Source organism: Myotis nattereri (assembly GCF_964212035.1).
Source record: "Myotis nattereri genome assembly, chromosome: 3".
NCBI lineage: Eukaryota > Metazoa > Chordata > Mammalia > Chiroptera > Vespertilionidae > Myotis > Myotis nattereri.
The window spans coordinates 113,107,982-113,132,171 of NC_138077.1; the positions used below are offsets into that span (position 1 = coordinate 113,107,982).

General features: G+C 38.1%; 1 protein-coding gene across 3 annotated transcripts in view; it reads right to left on the reverse strand.

The window, feature by feature from the left end:
* U2SURP (U2 snRNP associated SURP domain containing) overlaps nucleotides 1-24,190 on the reverse strand; it is an 82,328-nt gene that overhangs the window by 16,207 nt on the left and 41,931 nt on the right. For 2 of the 3 annotated variants that reach the window (XM_081086144.1, XM_081086143.1), the window contains exons 10-23: nucleotides 24,048-24,130; nucleotides 22,634-22,799; nucleotides 22,231-22,442; nucleotides 21,236-21,279; nucleotides 18,146-18,250; nucleotides 16,624-16,690; nucleotides 16,384-16,547; nucleotides 13,868-14,030; nucleotides 12,564-12,643; nucleotides 11,719-11,806; nucleotides 8,813-8,935; nucleotides 5,892-6,048; nucleotides 4,023-4,118; nucleotides 3,137-3,203 (exon numbers count right to left, since the gene is read on the reverse strand). In XM_081086144.1, coding sequence (XP_080942270.1) covers nucleotides 3,137-3,203; nucleotides 4,023-4,118; nucleotides 5,892-6,048; nucleotides 8,813-8,935; nucleotides 11,719-11,806; nucleotides 12,564-12,643; nucleotides 13,868-14,030; nucleotides 16,384-16,547; nucleotides 16,624-16,690; nucleotides 18,146-18,250; nucleotides 21,236-21,279; nucleotides 22,231-22,442; nucleotides 22,634-22,799; nucleotides 24,048-24,130 — 1,615 coding nt within the window. Of the gene's footprint in view, nucleotides 1-3,136; nucleotides 3,204-4,022; nucleotides 4,122-5,891; nucleotides 6,049-8,812; nucleotides 8,936-11,718; nucleotides 11,807-12,563; nucleotides 12,644-13,867; nucleotides 14,031-16,383; nucleotides 16,548-16,623; nucleotides 16,691-18,145; nucleotides 18,251-21,235; nucleotides 21,280-22,230; nucleotides 22,443-22,633; nucleotides 22,800-24,047; nucleotides 24,131-24,190 lie in introns of all 3 variants that reach the window. The other variant, XM_081086142.1, reaches the window with a different exon arrangement.

Consider the following 24,190-nt stretch of genomic DNA (forward strand, 5'->3'; position numbering starts at 1 on the left):
AGGAATCATGCCTGGGCAGGGGACCCCCATCTCCCTCTGATTGCTTGCTCCACCCCCCGCCCAAGCCTGACGCCTCTGACCCAGGCTTCAGGCCTGGGCAAGGGGACCATCATATCCCCCCAATCCCCGGCTCTGCCCCCCACCCAGGCCTGATGCCTCGGCCAGAGGAGTTGACCCTCATCACCCTCCGATCACCAATCACCGGATCGGCCCCTTGACCAGGCCTGAGGCCTCCGGCAGAGGTGTTAGGCCTGGGCAGGGGACCCCCAGCTCCCCGTGGTTGCAGGCTCCGCCCCTGCCCAGGCCTAACGCCTCTGGCCTAGGTGTCTGGCCCGGGCAGCGGGGACCTGCAGTGGCAGCGGGGGGGCGCCGCGATCGTGGGCTTCGCTTTAGGCCCAGGCAAGGGACCCCTAGCTCCTGGGACTGCCAGCTTCGACCATGCCCAGCTCCCATCGCTGGCTCCACCCCTACTTCCTGCTATCACTGGCCAGGGCGGCAAAGGCGCCTGATTCTCTGATCATGGCTGGGGGGCAGGGCAAAGGCGGCCGGGGCCGCCTTTGCCCTGCCCCCCAGCTCTTAGCTCCCCCCTGGGTTTCCGATCACTGTCAGTGGCAGGGGGCTTCTTCCTGCTTTCCCTTTCGCCTCCCTGCATTGTGCCTACATATGCAAATTAGCCGCCATCTTGTCGGCAGTTAAATGCCAATCTTAGTTGGCAGTTAATTTGCATATAGCCCTGATTAGCCAATGAAAAAGGTATCGCCGTACGCCAATTACCATTTTCCTCTTTTATTAGTGTAGATGTTTAAAAATGATACTCATGTTTTTTTTTTGTTTTGTTTTTGTTTTGTTTTTTAAATATATTTTATTGATTTTTCACAGAGAGGAAGGGAGAGAGATAGAGAGAGTTAGAAACATCGATGAGAGAGAAACATCGATCAGCTGCCTCCTGCACATCCCCCACCGGTGATGTGCCTGCAACCCAGGTATATGCCCTTGACCGGAATCGAACCCAGGACCTCTCAGTCCGCAGGCTGACGCTCTATCCACTGAGCCAAACCGGTTTCGGCGATACTCATGTTTTTACATATACAGAGAAAGGATCTAGATGGCTGGACACTAAACATTAACCATATTATTAAGCCTATTATTAAATGAGACACACTACACTTCAATAATTTAAGATATATATATTTTAGAATTGTCATTTTAATTTTTCAAGGCTCAAGCAGTGTGTTTAAATTGGTTATGACTTTAGCTCTTTAATTATCAATTCTAGGTTCAGATCTTATCACAATGTCATCTTGCTCTTTAAAGAAATAGAAACTCAAGACTTTAAACCCATACAGAATTCATTACAAATGAAGTTATATTACTATTTGGAACTTTTATCCAAAGCACTCGTGATACTATATATTTTTTAAATCACATTTCTGCCACAAATGCAATTACTAGTTTCAAAAAGCAGCTCCTTAGTAGAAAGGCGTTTTGGATTCAGCCACTAGAGAGCAGTAGTGAGACATAGTTAAATTTTAAGGCTCAAAGTTGTATGGGAAAAACTTCCTTGCTTTGTACTTTCATAAAATTGTTTTTCTTGTCATGATTTATTTATAGCTCCTAGAAAAATCAAAAATATAAATATTTTCAGTAACACATGCCTTAGTGTATGAACATGATTACTCTATTCTCAATACTACAATGCATTTCCATTCCAAACATTAACACAAATATCAAATGTATGCAAAAAAATTAACACCTTTATAAATAAAACCCATTAAACAATATCTGAGCTCTGCAATGGCTTTTCTATCCTTTCTTTACCCTAAATTAAATAATCATTCTATGGGTACACGGACTCATTCTACAGCAGTGATTCCACAACGTTGAAAGATGTTATTAATGGGATTATAGATTTAAAAAGTTAGAAAAACTACTGTTCCCAATTCCTATACTCCTAAACAGTCTCAGATAGGTATTTCCACAAACCACATCTACATTTTTAAATACTCTGTGATAACAATTGCTGACTTGTTCTGATCACACTGATATTTATGGAAAAGCATTACTGTTGCCATGTTTTCCTCATCATATCAAATTGTTTCCACAAATGCCTCTAGCTGGTTTGGCTCAGTGGATAGAGCATCAATCAGCCTGCAGTCTGAAGGGGTCTGGGTTTGATTCTGGTCAAGGGCACATGCGCCGGTTGCAGGCTTGATCCCCAGTAGGGGGAGTGCAGGAGGCAGCCAATAAATGATTCTCATCATTGATGTTTCCCTCCCTCTCCCTTCCTCTCTGAAATCAATAAAAATTAAAAAAAATTGTTTCCACAAATGCAAATCAATCACGTTTCCTTAACAATCTAAATGCTACTAATACCCATTTATTGAATCCATTCAAATGCTCAAATTGTGCTGGGACACAAAGGTCCCTTTGTTCACTCTTCCATTTGAGACCAATAAAAAACCAAAGGTAAAAAATTGGAAATTTCTTCTTTGTGTTCTTGAGGCCCTATCTTTTCTATTTAAAAAGTTAACTTCCGGTGCAATTATTTTAAAAAAGGTGTCAAGTGCTATGGAAAAGCTACTAATATTAACTTGCAGAATTGGGAGCAGGGATTCCTATAGTTACATTTGATGTCAAATGCAAAAACAATTTTGGAGTGATGAACAATAAGCAAAACTCAAAATTACAATTTATTCATGCATTAAGGAATATTTTTTTCCTTTTAATCTTAGTTCTTCTGAGGTTTTTACATTTAAATAACATAATAGAGTATGTATTTTTCCAGCAATGTACAATCCAAAAGAAACATAACCTTCCTATTCACATTTTAATAATAATTTTCTGTGAAGCCAAAACAAAGACTTAAATAAATGCGGGTGACCATTTAGTAACTACAAAATGAGAATGTAAAAATAAACTCAAAAGCAAAGTGAAACCAGATGCAGCAAGACCAGAAATCTAAGGCTCCTCATTCACTGGAAAAATAATGGATAACTAAAATTGACCCCCATAACAAGGTTTTTAACAGTGAAGTTTCCCTCTTTACTATTATTTCAAGTATTTTTTAATGAAAAAAGGGAGCACATATGCAATAAGAAATAGAGTATATTAAAAACTTAAATCGTTAGACTCTTACTTTTGATTTTCTTCTTCTTCTGATTCTTCATGCTGGTCAAATAACTCCCATTTAGAAGTTGTTACAGCTGGATGGAAGAGAAAAAAAGATCTAATTCCATAAGATAAGTTAGCATTTTTGCAGAAGCTTAGTAGAAGCCCAGTTGCAGAACTGAAATTTTATATTACTGGTTATCTACATGTATTTATTCAGTCTTTGTCCATTTCTATGCTAAAATCTATTTCTTTCCTCCTCACACATACACTATACTTTTATTCAAATTCATGAAGTGACAAATAATGTTATCCTTATTTCTGTGCTAGATGATAAGATTTATTCATTAGAACCTACAAGTATTAACAATTACAGATTATAAGTAGTAGGATACATATGGAAGGCAGATCTAACTAAGTCAAGCATTATGGGAGGGTCAAAGCTTGGTTTCTCTGAAACTGACTTCTAAGTAGATTTCCACACAGGTACAGCCTCCCATCTACATTTTCTACTGAAATGCTTTAACCCAGTGGTCGGCAAACTGCGGCCCCTTGAGTGTGGCTCTTTCCATAAAATACCACGTGTGGACGTGCACGTACAGTGTGATTGAAACTTCGTGGCCACACTCAAGGGACCAAAGAGCCGCATGTGGCTCGCGAGCCGCAGTTTGCCGACCACTGCCTTAACCTGAAAGGGTTTTAGTGATTTCTTTAATTACTCTCAAGGCATAAAAACGGAAAGATCTAAAGGAATTATAACAGGCCCACAATGAAAACTTAGCCACTAGACATAAATCTGATAACACTGGTCTTAAGGTTGAAATACTGTAAAACATAAAAACATACTCTCATACACCAATGATTGATTTTAAGAACTGAATTTTCTAAAATTCAGTATTTGTTTTTTTACTCACCCTGTGCTTCCAATTCAGATTCATCTACAGCTTCCCATTTTGATGGAGCAACTTTAAATATAGGCTCATTCTTCTTTGAGTCTTCAGTGGCATCCACTACTGAGGAAACATAAGCCATTAACCCTGACTTCTAGGGGATGACCTAAATTAAAGAATTTACGGGTATTCACTGTATCAGCTATTTTCAACCGGTGTGCTGGAAGAATTTTTAAGACGTGCAATACCTGACCCCTTTTCTCTTAGATTGTCAAATTAAAAAACAACAACAGATAACACAACAATAGCTGTCCAATGTGAATGAATCAAAATTATACCTTTTTTGTCAGATTGGCATAAAATGGTATTTTTTGGTGTGTTGCATGCAGAATTTTAGTAATTATAGTTTATGTATGTGACATGAGATGAAAAGGTTGAAAAATCACTGCAATGTAATAAAAATAAGGCCACACATGGACTAATAATTCTAGTGTCAAAAACAAGGATTATGTCCCGGCTAGTTTTGCTCAGTGGATACAGTATCAGCCCACGGACTGAAGGGTCTCAGGGTCCCAGGTTTGATTCTGACCATGGTCACACATACAGCGGTTGCAGGGTTGATCCCAGCCCTGTGTGGGGCGCGTGTGGGAGGCATCCAATCAATGTGTCTCTCGCACATCAATGTTTCTCTCTTTCTGTCTCTCCCCCTCCCTTCCACGCTGTCTAAAATATCAATGGAAAAATATCCTCAGGTGAGGATTAACAACAAAAAAAATAAAAAAATAAAAAATAAATAAAAACAAGGATTATGACTACACAATTCTCTGCATCTGAGAAAAAATTTTTTTTTTCTTAAAAAATATATTTTATTGATTTTTCACAGAGAGGAAGGGAGAGAGATAGAGAGAGTTAGAAACATCGATGAGAGAGAAACATCGATCAGCTGCCTCTTGCACATCCCCCACCGGGGATGTGTCCACAACCCAGGTACATGCCCTTGACCGGAATCGAACCTGGGACCTCTCAGTCCACAGGCTGACGCTCTATCCACTGAGCCAAACTGGTTTCGGCTGAGAAAAATTTTTTAAATAGCATATAAATCAACTCAGAACATGTAGGTTATTTTTATTTCAAGCAAATGGAGAAGGAAATAAAAGAATCTTTAATACCTTTACTTAAATTACCATTTAAACCAAAGATTTCATATATCATGCAATCTCTTAACATAATTCAAATGTAATGGAGATTGCACAGAATTCTTATTTCCAAAACTGATTTTTGGCAGATAAGAAAACAGCCTATTTGTTAGGAAGACTAATAATAAAAACAGAACTGATAACACCAGGCACCTGGGATTATGAATACAATTGAGCACAAGATTTTACCTTTAGTTTCCTGACAATTAAGACAAAAAAGAGCCCGACTGGCTCAGTGGTTGAGCGTCAACCTGTAAACCAGGTTACTGTTCAATTCTCGGGTCAGGGTACATGCCCGGATTACAGGCTCGATGCCCAGAGGGGATTGTGCAGGAGGCAGCCAACCAATGATTCTCTCTCATCATTGATGTTTCTATCTCTCTTCCTCTCCCTTCCTCTCTGAAATCAATAAAAATATAATTAAAAAAATATAAGACAAAAAAAGAAGCTTGTTAATATAATAAATACGCTAACTGTCCCAACAAAAAAATGTGACCAGAATGAAAATCTGTTCTTCACATAGTCAACTGTATTACTTGTATTTGATTTTGGAAAAGGCAGAAATAAAAAATAAAAAAGTCAATGGCTGACATCTTATTCCCTTTTTCCATATCAGCTTGTGTGGACATTCAGAGTTTTGGAATCCAACTTGGATATTAACAGATTTAGATTTAATCAGTCTGAAGTCTGCACTTACAAGGCACTCCATCAAGATCATCATCAAAACTCTTTATAGGGACTCCATCAAGATCATCAATGGGTGTAGCATCAATAGGAATTCCATCCACATCTTCCAAAGGTGCACCATCAAGCTCTTCTTCAATAGGGGCACCATCAAGGTCATCTGGTACATCCTATGGAAACACATATGACAGTAACATTTTCTTTAACTTACTGAAGTCATATTGCTAAAGATGAATTCGCAGTATAGAATAAACCAACTAACTGGATACCCACATTCCCAGGTCCAAAGTGAGGACAAGAATATACAGGGTGGAACAAAAGTAGGTTTACAGTTGTTTGTATGGAAAATAATATAATCCTACATAGTAAAAACCTAATATGCAAGTCGACCGAATGGAGGAACGACTGGTAGCTATGACGTGCACTGACCACCAGGGGGCAGACACTCAATGCAGAAGCTGCCTCCAGCCCACAAGTCAGCCAAGGCAGGTGCCAGTAAGGGGGAGCCCCGATCACGCCGCCCATCACCCCACAGAGGGAGGCGACAGGTGCCAGGGGGCGGGGACGGCAAGCAGGTGGCGCCAGGCCGGCTAAGGCGGGTGCTAGTGGGGGCCCTCAAATTGTCCTGCCGGTCACCCCACAGACCGGCCCTGATTGCCGGCCAGGCCTAGAGACCCTACCCATGCAGGAATTTCATGCACCAGGCTTTTAGTACTTAATAAGTAGTAATACAAGAATAAACTGTGTTTTGAGTACTCATAACTATAAACCTACTTTGCCCCATCTTGTATTTTATACCCTGGCCAGTGTGCTCAGTGGTAGTGTCGGCCTTAGCACCCAAGGGTCTCGGGTTTTGATTCCGAGTCAGAAGCACATAGCTGAGCTGCAGGTTCAATCCCCACCCCAGTTGGGGCTCATGAGGGAGGCAACCAATCGATGTTTCTCTCACATTCCCTCTCTCCCTCCCTTCCTTCCACTCCCTAAAAATCAATGGAAAGAATATGCTTTATCATCCAGTCTGACAAAGAAACAGTAGTCATTCATTCATACATTATTTATCAAATATTAACAAGTGTTTACTGATGCCAGGTACCATGTGAGGCACTGAGTATATAATGATGAGTGAAAAACAAGCTTGGTCCCTTGGTCTCTTCTGTCATAGAGCTTAGAATTTGGGGGGAGGGGAGAGCCAGGCAACCAGATAATCACAACAATGTTACCCTACATAATAAAACACTAATATGCAAATCGACCGAACAGCAGAATGACCGGTTGCTATGACGTGCACTGACCACCAGAGGGCAGACGCTCAACGCAGGAGCTGCCCCCTGGTGGTCAGTGCGCTCCCACAGGGGGAGTGCTGCTCAGCCAGAAGCTAGGTTCACCGCTGGCAAGCGCAGTGGCGGTGGCAGGAGCCTCTCCCGCCTCCGCGGAAGTGGTAAGGAAGTCTAAGGGAGGTTCGACTGCTGGCTAAGGCCCGTTCCCCGGGGAGTGGGCCTTAGCCGGCAGTCGAACATCCCCCAAGGGTTCCCGGACTTCGAGAGGACGCAGGCTGAGGGACTCCCACTGAGTGTATGAATTTCATGCACCGGGCCTCTAGTATACATATAACTGCAACTAAGATGAATGCTAAAACAAGGAGGTATATCATACTATTAGAGTACATGATAAGTAGGTTTCACCTAAAGAGGTCAGAGAAGATTCTGACATTATGCTTAAACTAAGGTCTGAAGAGCTCAGGTAAAATAAAAAAGATGTTCCAGAAAGAGCTATGGTAGGAGGAAACATTGTACATTGAAGAAAAATAAAAACAAACTGAAACAAGGACCATGTGGTTGGAGTATGGATGCCAATTAGGAGTATCCTGTAAGGAAGAAAGTGAAAACATGATAGCTGGATTAGAATTATAAGTATGAAGGATTCAAGAACTACTGAGGAGGTAAAAAGCAACAGAATGGTGATGAATAGAATCCGCTATCATTGTGGTACATCTTTCCATGTACATACTTATTTACATAGGAGGCCCAATGCACAAAATTTGTGCGGGGGGTGAGGGAGGCATGGGCCAGGGGAGGTCCCTCAGCCCGGTCTGCACCCTCTTGCAATCTGGGACCCCTCACTCCTAACCGCTCGCCTGCTTGCTCTTTACCACTTGGCTCGCCATTCCTTAGCACTGCCGCAGAGGTGGGAGGCTTCCAGCACTGCCGCTGCACTCACCAGCCATGAGCCCAGTTTCTGGCTGAGCAGTGCTCCAGCTGTGGGAGTACACTGACCACCAGGGGGCAGTCCTGCATTGAGTGTCTGCCCCCTGGTGGTCAATGTGCTTCATAGCGACCAGTTGTTCCGCCAGTATTTCTGCCGTTTGGTCGATTTGCATATTAGGGTTTTATTACATAGGATCTTTAGTCTAACAAAATAAAATCCTGCTACATATATTCTCAATTACTTGCTTCTTTCTACTGGTATACAGTAAATCTTTTCATGTCATCAAGTAAGAAAACAGTCACTGATTTTCACATAAGGACACAAAACAGAGAATTCCTGTTACAAATAATCTCAACTAGTGAGTTCTAGTAATTACAGCAACAAAATCTACTATTTAGTGGTAAAGAGTAAATATTTTCATGAAGAAATTTTATATCTATAACATATTACACCTCCACAGCATCCCCAGAAATAAATTTTAAAATAATCAGACAAGGCCCTGGCTGGGTAGCTCAGCTGGTTAGAGTATCGCCCCTATACACCAAGGCTGCAGGTTTGATCCCATCATGGCACATACAAGAATCAACCAATAAATGCATAAATTAGTGGACCAATAAATCAAGGTTTCTAATGTTTCTCTGTCTCTCTCTCCTTTCCTCTATTTCTCTCTGAAATTGATATATAAAAATCATTAAATATAATAATCAGACAAATACACTGAGTACCTACCTCTGTTTCCTTTTCTTCAATAATATTTACAAGTCCTAAGAAAATATTTTGCAATTTGATCAAAAATGGTTCTGGATAAATTGCCCAATCTTCCCATGCTCTGAAGCAGGTCATTACCCGTTGCTAAAGAAATAGGAAAACATAACAAGTTATTCATGACAACGTCTCAAATTTCATCTCATGAAAATAAATATCACAATTTATTGAATTTTTCACTAGGTCAACATTCTTTTTAAAATTTATAGAAAATAACTATCATTGCCATGTTTTTAAATAAATCAATGTCACCTTCCAATTAAAAATAATGAAAAAGAAGCACTATTTGCTCTTGATCACCTAAGATCAATGTCCCATGCATATCACTAGTGCAGTAATGGCGAACCTTTTGAGCTCGGTGTGTCAGCATTTTGAAAACCCTAACTTAACTCTGGTGTCGTGTCACATATAGAATTTTTTTGATATTTGAAACCATAGTAAAACAAAGATTTATATTTTTGATATTTATTTTATATATTTAAATGCCATTTAACAAAGAAAAATCAACCAAAAAAATGAGTTCGCGTGTCACCTCTGATACGCGTGTCATAGGTTCGCCATCACTGCACTAGTGGTACACATGAGGCCACATTCTGGGAAACATTATCTTAGGAACTTATGAAAGCTGGATATCAAGGTATGAAGATATGACCCAAATTCCTTTATGAGCCAATGAAGTACTTTCTAATTCTGGCTAACACTTTTTTTCTACCCCATCCCTAAACCTCTCTATATAATAAACTCTGACTTACGGTCATTTAAGGTGAAAATATTTTAAGTGCTGTTGGTTTGTTTGAATCCCCTAAATGGTGTTGTCATTGGGCATCTTTCCAAGTTAAAAAATTTCCTTAAAAAAGTCTTCTTCCAATGAAAATATATCTATTTATTCAATTATAAGGTATTTTGTTTAGCTTTTCTTAACAATGGCTTACAGCTTAAGAGGTTATAAAAAATTAGTAATGCATATAATTGTAAACATGAATAATTAAAATGTGTGTTTCTAATCCAGACAAATTATAAAAGTTAACAACAGGAATATGGTTCTAAGAAATGTATTGTTAAGTGATTTCATCGTGCAAATATCAGAGAGTGCACCTACAATACCTATATGGTACAGCTACTACACTCCTAGGCTGTATGGTATAGCCTATTGCTCCTGGACTACAAACCTGTGCAGCACGTTACTGTAAAAAAACATGAGATTAAATCAAGCACAAGAGAACAATATTCAAGAGATTTATGAGGCTGTTGCCAGGTAACACGACATACTATTTTACAGCAAACTTTTTAAAGTGCCCTGGCTGGTGTGTCTCAGTGATTAGAGCATCAGTCCACACACCAAAGGGTCAGGGGTTCGATGCCCAGTCAGGAGCACATACCTGGGTTACAGGTTTGATCCAGGCCCCTGGTTGGGGCGAGTGTGGGAGGCAACCAATTGATGTGTCTCTCTCACATAGACGTTCCTCTCTCCCTCTCTCTCCCTCTCCCTCTCCCACCCCTTCCTTCCCTTCCACTCTCTAAAAATCAATGGAAAAATATACTAGGGTGAGGATTAACGCCCCTCAAAATACAAGATTGATAAAAGTTAAGTATATACATAAATGAGTATGTCATTTATTATCATTATCAAGTATTATTTGACTATACATAATAGTATATAGCATACTTTTATGTGACTGACAGCACAGTAAGTTTGTTTACACCAGCCAGCATTATTACAAAGATGTGAGAAGATGCTGCACTAGTCATTACGATATCACTAGGCTAGGAGTTTTTCAGTTCCACTCTAATCTTATGGAAGCAACACCATATTGTTAAAAAATTATTATTTTTGTTAATCCTCACCTGAGGATATTTTTCCATTGATTTTTTAGAGAGTGGAAGGGAGACAGGCAGACACAAACACTGATGTGAGAGGGACACATCAATTGGTTGCCTTTGCACATGCCCCGACCAGGACTGGGGCGATTGAGCCTGCAACCCAGGTACATGCCCTTGACCAGAACCGAATCTATGATCCTTCGATCTGTAGGCCGACACTCTTTCCACTAAGCCAGACTGGCCAGGGCCCACCATCATTTTTTTACTGAAATGTCCTTATGCAGTGCATTACTGTATACCATTACAAAACAAGTGATCTTTTGAGTGTGTTTTTTGAAAAGAGAAGACTAATTTTCAGCGAATTTTTGTAAAATACTTAAAACTAACAGTCGACAAAATAACACTAAATAATACATTTTAAATTTCAGGTATATTTTGAAATGAAGGTAACATTGCAGTAAATTTCAGAATAATTTCTGAATCAGGCAAGTTATGTTTTATATCCTATATAATAAAAGCCTAATATGCAAAGTGTCTGGTCGATTGGTTGGCTGTTCAATATGCCAATGACATGCTAAGGCCACTCAACCGGTCGTTATGACCTGCACTGACCGCAGGGGGCAGAAAGTCGACCAGTCGCTATGACCTGCACTGACCACCAGGGGGCAGACGCTCTGATAGGTTAGCTTGCTGCTGTGGTCTGGCCAATCATGACTGAGAGAGATGAGCCGGACACGCCCTGGAGCCCTTCCAGGGTCCCTCCCAGGCTGGTCAACCTCCCGCATGCCTCCCCGGCCTCGATCGTGCACCATTGAGGTCCCTTGGCCTGGCCTGTGCCTTCTCGCAATCCGGGACCCCTCAGAGGATGTTGGCAAGCTGGTTTCGGCCTGATCCCGCAGGCCAGGCCAAGGGACCCCAATGGTACATGAAGTCATGCACTGGGTCTCTAGTATGTCTTATATACTTTTCTAGCTCTCCAATGTGCTTCTCAGCTCCCATGCCCCATATTCAACACTAAGGCAGCAAAAATAATAAAATAGTAAACATACCTTAAAGTTTTCAGACTGTAAATGGCCTTGAATTGTACGATAGGTAGCATTGAGGTCTGAAAATATCTGACATAACTTTGTTTCAAAACTGAAATTGAAATAATATATTCTTAAAACAGAATTTGTTTTAAAATCCCTACCTACTTCAGTATGCTATCCAAACCCCTCCCAGACCTAAAAAACACACAACAAAACCTACCAATAAATTAAGCAATCTTGTAAAAATCAAGAACTAGATGCTTAACCTCTAAAACTGTAATTCAACTGCTTTAACACCTAATTCTAAATTTTTCTCTTGCAAAATCCCCAAAAGAGCCTTAAGTAGTAGTTCCTTGATTAGCAAGGAACTTTACATCTGACACTTTGAGCCACCTAGTCGGAACTCTGGGGAATTATGGAAGAGTTCTAAATTAATTACAGTTAAGCAACATAATTTCCTATTGCCGAGGAAAGCATTAGCAATGAACTACAACAATATAATGATGATCAGAAGTAAACACATATTGGATAGTTAATGCTTTGTCTTTTGTCTCTTCCTTTGCCATTGTTTCAGTTTATTTATTATATAAGTGGCTAAATATTCAATAAAAACAGTTACTTTTTAACTGGTCCTATTTGTCTTGTTACCAAGTTAACCAATAAAAACTTGCAAAAAACTGTTACTTTAGCTTGGAAGTGGTTTAGTTCAATGAATGCAATCCAATTTTTTAGAATATTCTATGACTACAAAGAAATTCAAATTATTTCTTATTATTGGATGGTGTTAACAAAACAGTGCTCTCTTCTGAACTCCTTACCCTAAATTATTTTATTTCAGAAATATCAATTTACCTCATTTTACTTACAATTTTCTATAATATGAAGCATTGGCAACTTTTGCTGAAGAGTTGTACAAAACATCAGAAACCAAATATAATCTGGCAATCTAGAATACCAAAAGATAACATAAAACAAATTAAAAATAAAAACCATCAGAAACAACATATCTAGAAAAAAAAAAATCCATATTGAATTTTTTGGAATCAGTGTAATAAGGCCAATGTTTACAATTTAATAATCATGACTAATTAGAATAGTTACAAGAAATTAAACATTACCACAATCATTACTTTTGCAGGGATAAAACTTTAACTCATTTACATTTCAACCTGTTAACTTGTCTGTCAATTAACATAACAAGACTGCATAAGAAAAGATTTCCTGGGTCAAGTTCTTCATGCAAAAAAGGAAACCAATTTCAATCCAAAGAGCCAACTATTATCTCCCCTTTTACCTATTCAATCTGTCCATTAAGAAAATTCAGCTGGCACACAACTCAATAAATGTTATCTAAATGAATAAATGACAGATTCATTAATTATTATATGATGAGGAACCTTGGCAAAGTAAACATTCATTTTAACTTATAAACCATCCAAGACTAGCTAGCTAGTGATAAGAGCTAGGAATGAAAAGCAGATCTTCTTTTACTTGTTGGAATTTCTAAATTCAAGAGGGATTATAATTTTTAAATTAGATATATACTCAATTAGGAATTAGGCAGTATCTTATAAACAGTTAACTTGTTAAATGCTTTATATAATCCATACTAGAGGCCCAGTACACAAAAATTTGTGCACTCGGGGCAGGGGTGGGGAGGTGGAGGGGTGCCCTCAGCCCAGCCTGTGCCCTCTCCCAGTCTGGGACCCCTCAGGGGATGTCCACCTGCTGGCTGAGGCCTGCTCCCCGGGGGATAGGGCCTAAGCTGGCAGTCAGACATCCCTCTGGCAGCCCGGGAGCCCTCGGGGGATGTCCACTTGCCAGCGGGGAGCAGGCGTAAGCTGCAGTCGGACATCCTTAGCGCTGCTGAGGAGGCAGGACAGTCTCCTGCCACCACCACTGTGCTGGCAGCCGTCAGCCTGGCTTGTGGCTGAGCAGAGCTCCCCCTGTGGGAGCACACTGACCAGTCTTTCCCATCATTCTGCTGTTGGGGTCCATTTGCATATTACCCTTTTATTATACAGGATGATTACTTTCTTTTCTTAAAAATGTATATTTCTGAATTTTGTAATTAGACTTAAAAATACCAATGTAATAATATTAACCAAAGCCCATCAGAATAAACAACTGCTTAAATGGTTTCATGACAAAACAAAAACAAAAATCATACCTTTTTGGGAAGGGGCGTCTTTAGGATCGACAATGACTCAGTAATGCAATCCACTATTTCTTCAGCAGCCTCAGCATTATTAAGACAGAAAACCATTGCATCTCCAATATCATTTTTCCTTGGAGTTAACCCTCGCAGGATTTCTTCTAATTTGTCCCTCTGTCTAAATACAAATTTCAAATGTCATTATAGCTACTGCTCATAAACTAATTTCTTTAAAATCAATCAATAAAATAATTCTGACGATTAAACTGTGTTAAATCTGATTTGTATTAAGTCCCCCAAATATGTTTTGTTCTTTTTAAAGAACTTATATGAGGAAGAATAATTTTCCTGGCCTTAAACTAATAAACAATTCCAATGACTTTTAGTTTACAAATTTAAGTCATTTTAAAATTATGGGCACTTTTTCAAGAGTATTTAAAAGCATCCCAGTCCTTTTATGCCACTCCACTGAAAAAGAACCTTCATGTTCTTTACCCTCCTTTGAAGGGTCTTTAGCACTTCTTCTACATAACATTAGGAAAGACTAAAACAGGGACTGACAAACTTCTCCTGTAAAGGATCAGATAGTAAATATTTTAGGTTTTGCAATCCATATGGTTTCTGTCATAGTTACTTTTCTGCTAGTACAACACCACAGCAGCCATAGACAGCATGGAAAGGAATGGACATGACTGTGTTGCAATAAAACTTTACAAGAACAGAAGGCAGCCCGATTTAGCCTGTGGGCTGTTTGTGGACCCTAGTCAAAAGTAAAGACCAAACATCTTCAGAAGCAAATATACTTTCAAATACTACAGTTCTCCATTACCAAATGCTCTCATAAACAATGCATCAATGCAATCAGATTAAGATTTATAGACTATGCAGTGAAGTATATAATCCTATATGCTAAAAATTCTTTTTCCATGAGGTATACAGATCTTCCTCTGAACATTTAGTAGTTACATTTATTTTTTTAATTTTCTTTAAAAATAATTTGTTTCTGATCACAAGGTACAGGGAGGATGCAAGGGCAATGCCCGTGACTCCCATGCTGTCCAACCCAGTCTAAGCATGTGATAGTGTGTATACCAGGCTCATCCTGACCCAAAGTGTTCACTCACATTCTAACTGCTACAGAGTACAATATCTGACCATGTGGGAAGTTTAGATGTGTTTTCCAGCTTACTTGTAAATACTGAAACTGAAATAACTATTCTAACTGCTAATTTCCTAAAGCTCTCAAGAATGAGTAGGTCACAGGCAAACTATTCCTGTACAGCACTTAGAGCCATTTAAACTTTTTAAGAGGCATTTCTTAAACAGTAGTGACTAAGGCCCCTTCTGTGTTCCCAGTCTACTACTGTCCACGGTGCCTGTAGCCTTGAATGACAGCCCCTGGAGGTCCCCCAATGTCCTAGAGTGCAATGGAGGAAGGGTAAGCCAGGCCCAGCATGACAAATTAACAGTCAATTTTATTGCACTCAGATTAGAAGTCCGTGACTCTTGAGGACGACCTCTGTGTACGTGTAGTTTTCTTCTCCACATTACCGTTTCCATAGCCTCACAAGCTGTTTTTCCTCCCTGTAATGGATCTCGACCTTCTCCTGCCTCTCCTCGTCCAAACTGGCTGTGACTGCTGGTACTTTCAGGGAAGTCAAATGAGCCAGGTGTCCTGGGTAGGCCAACTTCCCTGTAGGTTTCAGATGCACACCCTTGAGGGCAGCAGGAACCACCATTAGCTTTTTCTTATCATAGGGCAGCATGATCCCATCAACATCAAACACCTTGAGGCAGTCCAAGGCCACCTGGCCTCACTTGGTCTTGTGCAGCAGCATGCCTAACACAGTCTGCCAAAAGATGCGGCTGGGGTTGGGAAGTGGTAAGGACCTTGGGATGGGTTGGTGTTCATCTGCTTGCAGAGGAAGGCCAGTTCCTTCAACCTGTTTCTCTAAAAATTGCCAGAAATATTGATGCCTTCACAGTGCACAGTGACAATGGCCACCAGGCACCCAGAAGATGCCTTGACCACCAAGCACCAGGACCTGCCCCTCGACCATCTTAATCAGCTGCCTGGGAAAAGATGTTTCTGCTTCTTAAACCAGGCTAACTTCACTGTCCCAGAGCTGGCAGAGCACTGTTAAGAACATATGCACCCATGGTGGCCATATACTGTACAGTGTAGAGATGCTTCAACAGTCAACCATCTGACCTTACTAAGCCAGACAACAATTTTTCCTCTTTATGTTGCATTCAGAGAGACAAGAATTCTAAGACTACTGAGATAATTTCTGTAAGAATACAAAGTATTCCACTGCTAGAGAATCACTGCTCATAAAATCATCACAAATTTTATTACAAATTTTATCAGTAGGAAGAGGTCAAGACCAATAAGATACACATTTACTCTTGCTAAGATGTTTAAGCACAGTTAAAAACTTTATTTTAAGGTTAACATCTTACTAAGACCATTAATTAAAGCACCATTAAAGGACTTTTCTGAGTATGTAACAGAAAGGGAAAAATCTTACTCTTCCTTAAGTGCTCCCTTTTTATTAGGCTCCTCTACAAAAGCTTCTGTTTCTTGTTCTTCTGACATCCCATGCAGGTATGGATTTAATGGTGGTGGCCTCCAAAAAGATCCATTTTTGAACATACGAAAATCTTCCGTCCGCCACTTAGTTGGAGAATCTCCCTAATAAACATCCAAAATGTTATTAAAAAGCTCCAATACCTCAGTCAAAATTAACAAAGTAACTGATTCTACTTGCCTGCAAAATAGAATAAAGCTTCCACCTATAGTAAACATGGGCTGGTGTCTGGTTTTCAAATAAGAATCTAAAACAAAACAAACAAATTAAACATCAGATTCTTTAAGAACTGCATTCAAGTAAATATAAACCAATGAAAAATATTTGCCTACTTAGTTCTAAATAAAACCAAAAGCAAAGATTGCTGAAGAGAAACCCCTATTCATGTGATGTGCCATCTATATCCTTCTTCACCCAGCCCCAGACTACCTTCATGACTGACACTAATATTCACAAGGCATATATGATTCTTGCTAAATCTTACAATTTTATTGTGTTCAATAAAATGTGCCAGATACTGTGTCTGACAATGAAGATATTTTCCCAAGATATAATTTTAAACAGTGGTTTTTTAAAACTACTTAAGAGTGTTAAATGAAATAGATATAATTTTGATTCATTCACACCAAAAAGTGTTAAATGTCTTAGAAGATAAGCAATTTCCTATAAGCCTCATTTGTTCTACTATATCTCACTTATGAGAAACTTTCATTGAAAAGCATAATGAAATGTATTTTCCTCCTAGAGAATACTAAAAACAATGCTTTTTTTATTAACGAAAGCAAAATCAGATGGAAAACTGACCGAAATACATTCTAGTTGAATTACTAAATCTGCCTTTTCATCTCATTGCAAAAATAACCTGATACTTTTGTAACTTTATTCTTGGAAATATATCTAATTCAAAAAATGAAAAGTACTTTTAAAATTCATACTGATGATGAATGAAATGTGGTAAAACATGCAATGGAATATATTTTAGACTTAAAGTAATGAAATTTTGACAAATATTACAACATGCATAATCCTTGAAGACATTATGCTAAGTGAAATAAACCAGTCACCAAAGTACAAGTACTATCTGATTCCACTTATATGAGGTACCTAGAGTAACCAAAATCAGAGAGAGCAGAACGGTGACTATCAGAAGCTAGGTGAATCAAGGGATGGGGAGTTGTTTAAGTGGTACAAAGTTTCAGTTATGGAAGACAAGAAAAATTCTGGAAAGGAATTACTGGTGACAACTACATAACAATGTGAACATACTTAATGCCACTGAACTGTACACATAAAAAACTGTGTTATATATGTACCAGAGGCCCGGTGCATGAAATTTGTGCATGGGGGTGGGGGGGGGGTGTGTGGTCCCTCAGCTGGGCCTGCGCCCTCTTGCAGTCTGGGGGCCCCCAGGGGATGTCTGACTGATGGCTCTGGGGAAAGCAGGATATCCTTAGCGCTGCCACAGAGGCGGGAGAGGTGCCCGCCACCGCCACTGTGTTTGCCAGCCATGAGCCCAGCTTCTGGCTGAGCAGTGCTCCCACTGTGGGAGCGCACTGACCACCAGGAGGCAGATCCTGCGTTGAGCATCTGCCCCCTGGTGGTCAGTGCATGTCATAGCGACCGGTCATTCTGCCGTTTGGTCAATTTGCAGATTAGCCTTTTATTCTATAGGATTTTAACACAATAAAAAAAAAATGCACACCTGAACATGGGGTTGTTGATTTCTCTGTTCATAATCATAGCTTCAAACATTGGCCCTTCACGTACAACAAACTCTATCATTCGATGTATCAGGGCGAGCAAATTCCTACAACAACAACACAGTTAAAGAAAATGGATTCAGACCTAACACTATATAAAACTACACTTGACCTAAGTTACTATATTGTGCAGAAAAAAATTATTCTGCTGACTAATACAGAATTTTATACCAAAAAAGTAACCTGGAGCATGTTAATGCCTTGTGCATTAAGAGGGAGTGGGACAGAGGGATAGGTGAAAGGGAGGGGGAGGAATGGTAAAGGGAGGGTAGAAAATCACAACACAGCTTCGTAACAATAAAGATTTAATTTTCTAAATGCCACTTAATTTCATTTTCCAAATGCAAAACATTAAATTTGAATCCAACTAATTAAAAAGCTGCAAATATATAGTGTCAGTAATTTAGACCTTACATGTTATCACAGCCATCTAAAATCTTACACACTATCTCAGTTTTAAGAGAAAATATTCCTAAACCAAGCACTTTTTGTGGTGTTGAAATGTTATGTATGACTATTACTTATAAAAATGCAAAACTATTTAACAAATTTAAGGCCTGACTTAATAAAAAATCCATCCAACTCCTGTGCTTTTCTGGTACACATATAGCAGATGGAGTTTTTATTAAATCTGACCTTTAAATGAGGCAACATCCCTTTGGACCACACTTTAAACTAGTTCACACAATTCATGACATGTATAATTCTGCCTGTGTCTTATGAACAATGAAGCAATTATATTGCCAAAGCCTTAAATAAATGGAATCCTCTTTCCAAAATATTTCAAAATAAGGGACATGGTGCGATACCCTTCATGTTTTTTCAAACAATTACTTTCTAATATTTAAGCCAAAAATAAACATGCAATTTTTTAATACATTCATTTTATGGGTTGGGCTCATAGACAGTCTTTATTTTTAAAATCTGTAGCTGGGTCCTAAAATCATATGATACCTTATTATACTCCAAACAGAATTTTAGACATTGGTTATGATGTCAGGCAAAATGACTCAACTTACTATAAGCTACTCTTGATTTCTCATTTCACCAGTCCCCCAGTATAGAATTGGCAATTAATAATTGGGAAAAGCAAAAGGATATTGGCTCTTGGTACAAAGCACACAGAAAATTACACCTTTAGCATTCCCAACTCAAATCAAGAAATTAAGTTTATGTAACTGCTAGAATATATATATAGAATAAGACAGAATTTTTTTGGCTCTAAAATGCCTGCTTCAGAGTACATGAATAGTAATATAATTTATCTCATGGTTATTATAATTATTTTCTCTCAGTTTTCAAACAAACCTACTTAAGTGGACACTAAATCTCTACATAGTGGGGGGGGGGGGGGGGAATGAATTTTTTGACCTCTTAAAGGAACCTAAAAAGAGGTCAAAAAATTATATGAAAGTTTAATCTTTCCAAAGGGGAAACTACATACTTAAAAACTATTGATTCGACTTTAAATTGTTAAAACAAAAAGCATTATTTAATTTTAAATCTAAATATTTTTTTCTTTCACGGAAGTATTAATTGCTCTGCAAATTTGCAGTTCTTGATATCTAAATGAAAATGAACATATTCTCAGATCTATGGTTAGTGCAAAGTTATGATTCAGTTCCAAAACTCCTACTGCTATGTGTCAAATTACAATAAATGGAAATCTTATGTATCACAATATATAAAGTCACTTTCTAGGTGGATAAATGCTATACATTCAGAAACTTGTATGAATTAAGTCACAAGTAACTTATTTTGTTTACAAAGAAGCTGAGCCACATGTAAAGCTACTACTCAACATATGCTTTTTGAATGCTACAAAATACTTTCCTGTGAATGATTTATCAGTGGAAGAAAACACCCACTTATAGTTTTAAATAGGCTTGTAACTGATAAAATCTATTTTTAGAAAATTTAAAGTTTAAAAATGTTCCATATAATTATTTAAAATCAGAATCTGACAATTAGTTATTGCTAACTTGAATCCAACATTATTAAGTAACTGTAATCACACTCTTTTTCCTAAACATTGTGTTTCTTATTTTAAAAAGGGTGACTTTTCTATCAGAATGAAACAGTGTAGTACAAAAAGGTGATATATTTTAAGTCTACTATTTTATTTTAAAATGGTAATTATCTTATTCTGGGCAATAACAACAACAACAAAAAAAAAACACAAAAAAAATGTTTCTCAGTTATAATAAAACCACATTTATTGGAGTCAATCGTACCAATGTCTGGTCAAAAACTGTATACTTTCCCAATCCATCCCATGATGTTTTCCTGGTCCCCCGCTGCCGCAGACAGTTCAGCTGGTGTTGCTCACCAAGGCCAATGTCAAAGAGAATTTGGTATTCTTTTGTGTTCATTTATTATTCAACCAGTGTTGTGTTCCTGTGTTTGGGAAAAGGCTTAACTTGACTGAGCAAGAGCATACCTACAGCATGAATTCTTCTGCTTCAACATTATGTTGAAAAGAAAAAAATAAAATAAAATAAAAGAATTCCAAAAAACTATATTATCATTTTAAAAGTTTCTAATAAGGTTTAGTGTTCATGAAAATAATAGGAATTCCTTCTTAAATTCAATCAGAAAAAAACAAAGCTATGTCTTCAATAAGGAAACTCAAACTAACATTGCATATTAAACACAGAAACAAAGAAAAATAACAGATTGGGTCAAACTAGAAAGTTATCTAAGATTTAAGATACATTTAAAACCCTTATTTTCCCATCACAATAATCTAATGCGATTAAACTAGCAATACCAGATCAAATCTATTAAACATATTCTAACTACCAAAACTATAAAATTCCCTACCAATGGTAACAATAAAAGCAAAATAGATAATGGCATAAAATTGCACAGTATATTTGTTAGTTAAATTTCACATATCCCCCCCCAAAAATACTGGGAAGGAACCATTGCTCAGTCAAGATATCACCTTTTCCTCAACACCATTTTTTCTTTTAATTCAGAAGGGGATATTGTCTATATTTAGATCAGTAATAATAAAGAAAAACATGTACCTTTCTGTTGGGATAACCACTTTGACTATGGCTTGCGACAGAGTCTGTATATGAAGTCACATCAGATAATAAACATAGAATATGTGAGTATTGTTAACAAATAACAAGCAAAAATATACATATGCAATGAAAATACTACACATCTAATCACAAGTTTTGCAGGCAATCACTGCTTTTGAAGTAATTATACACTAAGCAATTACATAAAATCAAATGGATGTGTCCAATGAACAATAATGTTCACCAAATGCAAAGAATCAGAACATTCCTGCCAGAATGAACATCAATGCACTGAATTAGGTACTACACTGAGAATTATCAGATAAAGATTTTAATTTGTGAAATAATTAACTGTTTGCTTCTCACCATAATATAGTTTGCTACTTTGTTCCCAAGCCTTTAAAACCAGCCCTGTCATTTTAAGTTCCCAAGCCTTTAAAACCAGCCAGTTGCAATTAACTCATAATGCAACCAACAAATTCTTATAACTTGAAATTAAGTTGGTTTTATGTTTAATTAAAAAAAATACTCACCCTTTCTTTTACTAGAGTAGTTAATGTTTTTAAAAATCACATATGTTCTTAAATATTCTAATACTTCATATCTTGAGAACTTTGTTAGCTAGCTGACATCCAAACAGTTTAGCTATTTAGGAGGTATTTTAACTGAAAAGTCACTTAACTAAATACAAAGTATCACTTTCTCAGAACAAAGTAAATTTAGATATTGTACTTAAGCAAACCAGGATACAAGAATGGACAAATGAGGAAATGGGGGGAGCTGGACTTAATAAGTGGTCAAAAAGAATGGTAGCCACAATAAAAATAGGACCTAGTATTTCAAACAGGGTATCCATGGGCTAAGGCAGGGAAGACAAATCTACTTAAGAGTTGCCAAACAGAATTACACATTTTCTATATAATTGTTGAAAAGAAATACTACCACAGATTTAGTATTTACAAATATATGCGCCCTATGTACATTTTTAAAATTACCTTCTCAAAATCCTCCTTGTTTTTAGGTGGTGGTAACATGGGAGCATTGGGATTTTTTAACCGCTCTCTAGGCTGCGCATTAAAAGGCAGTCCTGATGGAGGTGGGGGAAGCGTATGTTCCATCATAGATGGCGGAATGTATATTGGATGTGGAGGAATAGGCACAGCTTTACCCCAACCTAACTTCATTTCAAAAGACATAATCATCTTTCCTACAAGAAAAAAAAGAAAGATCACCTTGGTAATAACTAGCAAAAGAAAATAAAAGATTTCAGGGATTTGAATTAATTTTTAACCTTTCCATTTCTGGTCCATTTATTTCTCCAAAATCTTTATATCATATTTTCCAGAACCAAAAGAAAAGGTCTGAATTCTTATAAATGAACAATAAAAACCTTCTTACCATTTAAATTTTTTAAAGCTCTTTCAGCATCTCTTCTATTCATAAAGGCCACAAAGCCACAATTTCTCTCTCTTGCTCTTTCTTCATCAGTTCTAGGCCACATAATTTTCACACTCGCTAATGGTCCAAATCTTCCAAATTCTTGGCACAGCATTTCTTCATTCATCTATTCAAAGGCATAAGAGTTTTTTGAATGCCAAAAAGAAAGGGAAGAAAGAATTCTACGCAACAGAAAGCAAAGTAGTTTTTGCAAAATGAAAAGAGATATTAATGCTACATTTTTCTATTCAAGTACTAGGAGCTCTATACAAATAAAATCCTGCCCTCATGGGGAATTCCCAAATCTTTTCATACCAGACATTCACTATTTTATGTAAACAAGTAGTCTGGGTGAAGAGGCTGAGTGGCTGGAAAAATCCAAAGCACACCTCTACTTCCCCTCTTTCTCCTTTGGAGATCTTGCATCTAAAATAAATCTGTTTAGGCATTGCTGAATGATTTCTCAGGCTGCAGAAATTACCACATTTAGGTTAAGGATTTTTTTTGTTGGCAATGAAAGAAGAAAAAAAGGATCTAATCACATTTTCTTTTTCCAGCATCCAGCTACCAGTGTAATCAAGAACAGAGAAAATGATAAATATGCAATGGGTCCTGGAAGATATGTCATTTTTTAAAAAGGGTATTATTTATATATCATTACATTCCCCATTATATAATTAACCTGATGTGGAAAAAAGAATCCTATCCTATATGACAAAACGGCAATATGCAAATTGACCATCACGCCCTCACAAGATGGCCACCCCACATCATCATAAGATGGCTGCCCCCATGTTGTCACAAGATGGCCGGCAGGGGAGCAGTTAGGTGTCAGTCAGGCCGGCAGGGGAGCGGTTAGGGGGTCATCAGGCTGGCAGGCAGAAGCAGTTAGGGGCAATCAGGCAGGCAGGCAGGTGAGCGGTTAGGAGCCAGCAGTCCCAGATTGTGAGAGGGATCCCAGATTGGAGAAGGTGCAGGCTGGGCTGAGAGACACCCCCCTCCACCCCCACCCCTAGTGCACGAATTTCGTGTATCAGGCCTCTAGTTAACATATAAAAGACAAAAAATACAAATATGCATCAGGAGGATATCGTCCACCACTGGCCATATTGCCATGTGATAAATAATGAAATCAGCACTAGTAAAACAGTTCAAATTCATATAGTGCAATTACAGAAAGAGGAAACAAGCCCTTAATAAGAATAGCAAGACAATTCAGCCCATACTAGCAAGATAACTTTAAAGACTCTAGTTCTATAAAATTTGCTTACATCAGATTCTTGAATTTATTTTTTTTACTGACTGACAAAGCAGTTTTTTTCAAAAAAGTATAAAAGCATATAAACCAACATTCATTGTACTTTTCTAATATTACCTGTGGATTAATGTTTCCAAGGTATAAATTAGTAGTGCTTGGATCTCCCACATCATGTGACCCAGGTGCATAATCATCAAGAACTAAGCAAAGAGCCAAAAAAATAAAATAAAAATTATAACCTGAAAAATACAAAGTCTAGA